Source organism: Echinococcus granulosus (assembly GCF_000524195.1).
Source record: "Echinococcus granulosus chromosome Unknown EG_S00009, whole genome shotgun sequence".
NCBI lineage: Eukaryota > Metazoa > Platyhelminthes > Cestoda > Cyclophyllidea > Taeniidae > Echinococcus > Echinococcus granulosus.
In genome coordinates, this window is record NW_020170389.1 from 5,083 (window position 1) to 7,033 (window position 1,951).

The 1,951-nt window shown below is 51.0% G+C and overlaps 1 protein-coding gene across 1 annotated transcript in view; it reads left to right on the forward strand. All coding sequences in view use genetic code 11, as the record gives it.

Moving 5' to 3' along the window:
- Positions 1-336: 336 nt before the first annotated feature.
- Positions 337-1,951, forward strand: part of EGR_02038 (hypothetical protein) — a gene marked incomplete at both ends in the record, with an annotated part of 2,635 nt that continues 1,020 nt past the window's right edge. Inside the window, 3 exons of the mRNA XM_024491287.1 lie at positions 337-685; positions 879-982; positions 1,116-1,380. Of these exons, the coding sequence (XP_024354140.1) occupies positions 337-685; positions 879-982; positions 1,116-1,380 (718 nt within the window). The remainder of the gene's footprint in view (positions 686-878; positions 983-1,115; positions 1,381-1,951) is intronic.

Sequence of the window (1,951 nt, forward strand, 5' to 3'; positions counted from 1 at the left end):
CAACTACTGCTGCCTCTGCTGCTGCTACTGCTGCTGCGTCTCATCCTCCAGGGTCACCACCTGTCCTCCACACTGATGGCAGTGGTAAACAGTGATATGACAAATTGGCGAATGAATGTTCCAACTGTATTGGCTGGAGAGTGGCGCCTTTACATCAGATCGTGCTGACACTGACGAGAGAAAAGCTGACGTCAACCACCTCAATCGCATGCCTCACACAATGTTCGATGTCGCGAAACGGGAGGAGAGTTGAACGAATGGGATGGGATAAGATTGACCCCATGCGTAGCTGCCTACGCCATCACTGAAACGACAAGTGGGACCGAGCCACCTGAAATGGACTTATGCCAAATGTTTTACGTGCCACGCAAAGGCATGAAAAGCAATCCATTCAATCCATGCGTAATGGCCCACTGTGTATTACAGCGAGAAGTTCTCAACAAATACGCAATCGGGACCCAAAAATCGAAACGTAGAACGCATAAGATAGAACTTTGGCGTAGAACGCAGGGGACAGAGCCCTCAACATCACGGAGTCCACAACCGCCTTCTTGCCAACGCCTGTTGTTCGCTGTCTCCATCGTGGTTAAATTCGATGTTCACTGTCGAAGCAGTCACGATTGCAGAAGAGTAAGGGTGATGGAGAGGATCGCTGACGATGACACTCGAAAGACGGCGATGCGAGGTGTGTAGCAGAACGATGTTTCTTTAACTGCTACATTTGTCTTCCAATGACTAGTTTGGTGGCTTGGTGTTCTACACCACCACTGAAGTGGAATGAAGGGTGAAACATCCAGAGAGCGAAAACAGGTGGAGGAAATGAAGTATTAGTATAAATAGGCCTTTAATTCATCGTTTGCTGTGATAAATGTGTACAGAAAGACTTCAGAGCAACTTGGGCAGGAAGAAGCAGCCGCAGCAGCGGCATCGACAGCGGCGATGGCAACAGAAGGAGGAGGAGGAGGATGAGTACAAATGCCCGGTGCGAAGGAGCAAGTGCAGGAGTAACGGGTGCAAGAGTAGGAGATGGAGGACAGAGAGGAGGAAAAATGCAGTTCAGAGCCCGCTGTGGTAGTAATCATCGTAATTGTCATATTCTACACCATCATTTTTAGGTGAAGGGAGAGGTATTTGAAGGAGGGTTGGAGACAGAACCCTTGGGAAGCGAGGTGGAGGAAGTAAAAATGCCCCCCAAACCACGTATCAGGCCACCACTGGACCGCGAATGTGTGGTGGACACAGTGGTTACTGACGTCGTTGTTGTTGTAGTTATGGCCACAGCCGCTGTCGTTGATGTCGGCATCAATGCCGTCCCCACCACCATCGACGTCCCCGACGCTGGCGCTGACGCTGACACCGGCACCAACGCACCTTCACCATGTAGGTGGTGATGCAACGAGATGGAAGTGGTGGGAGTGAATTGACTCAGTTCCATCAGGCTCTCACGAAGGTTTGGTACGTTTGGCTTCTGTTTCACAGCCAGTTGTGCCTTGTTCAACAGCGTGCGGGCATTGCTCAGACCCGTGCACTCACCTCCCCCTCCGCCTCCTCCTCCACCTCCTGCTCCACTGGAATCGGGTAGAAACACCAGTTGGAAGTAGCTCGCCAGTTGGGCTAATTCGCGACTCATGGAGTTGGCACTGGCACGCATTGCCTCCTCAATGTACAGGCCTTCCAGCCGATTCAATTCCTCTGTGGAAAGTGGGGACTGGAAAGGAAACGCAAGTATGCTTACACAGTGATGAAGAATGTGAAGATTCGAGCACACCCTCCCCTCATTCCAAAGTGTTACTGAACAGCAGTGAATGCGCGAAATGTGGAGGTCGAAACGGGCATTTATTTACCCATCCATCCGTCTCTCTACCTACCCACCCACCCACCAACCGTTCAACCCCATCCATTGTTCTAAAACGGCATCTTCTGAGCACAACAAACACCTTCATCTTCTCCT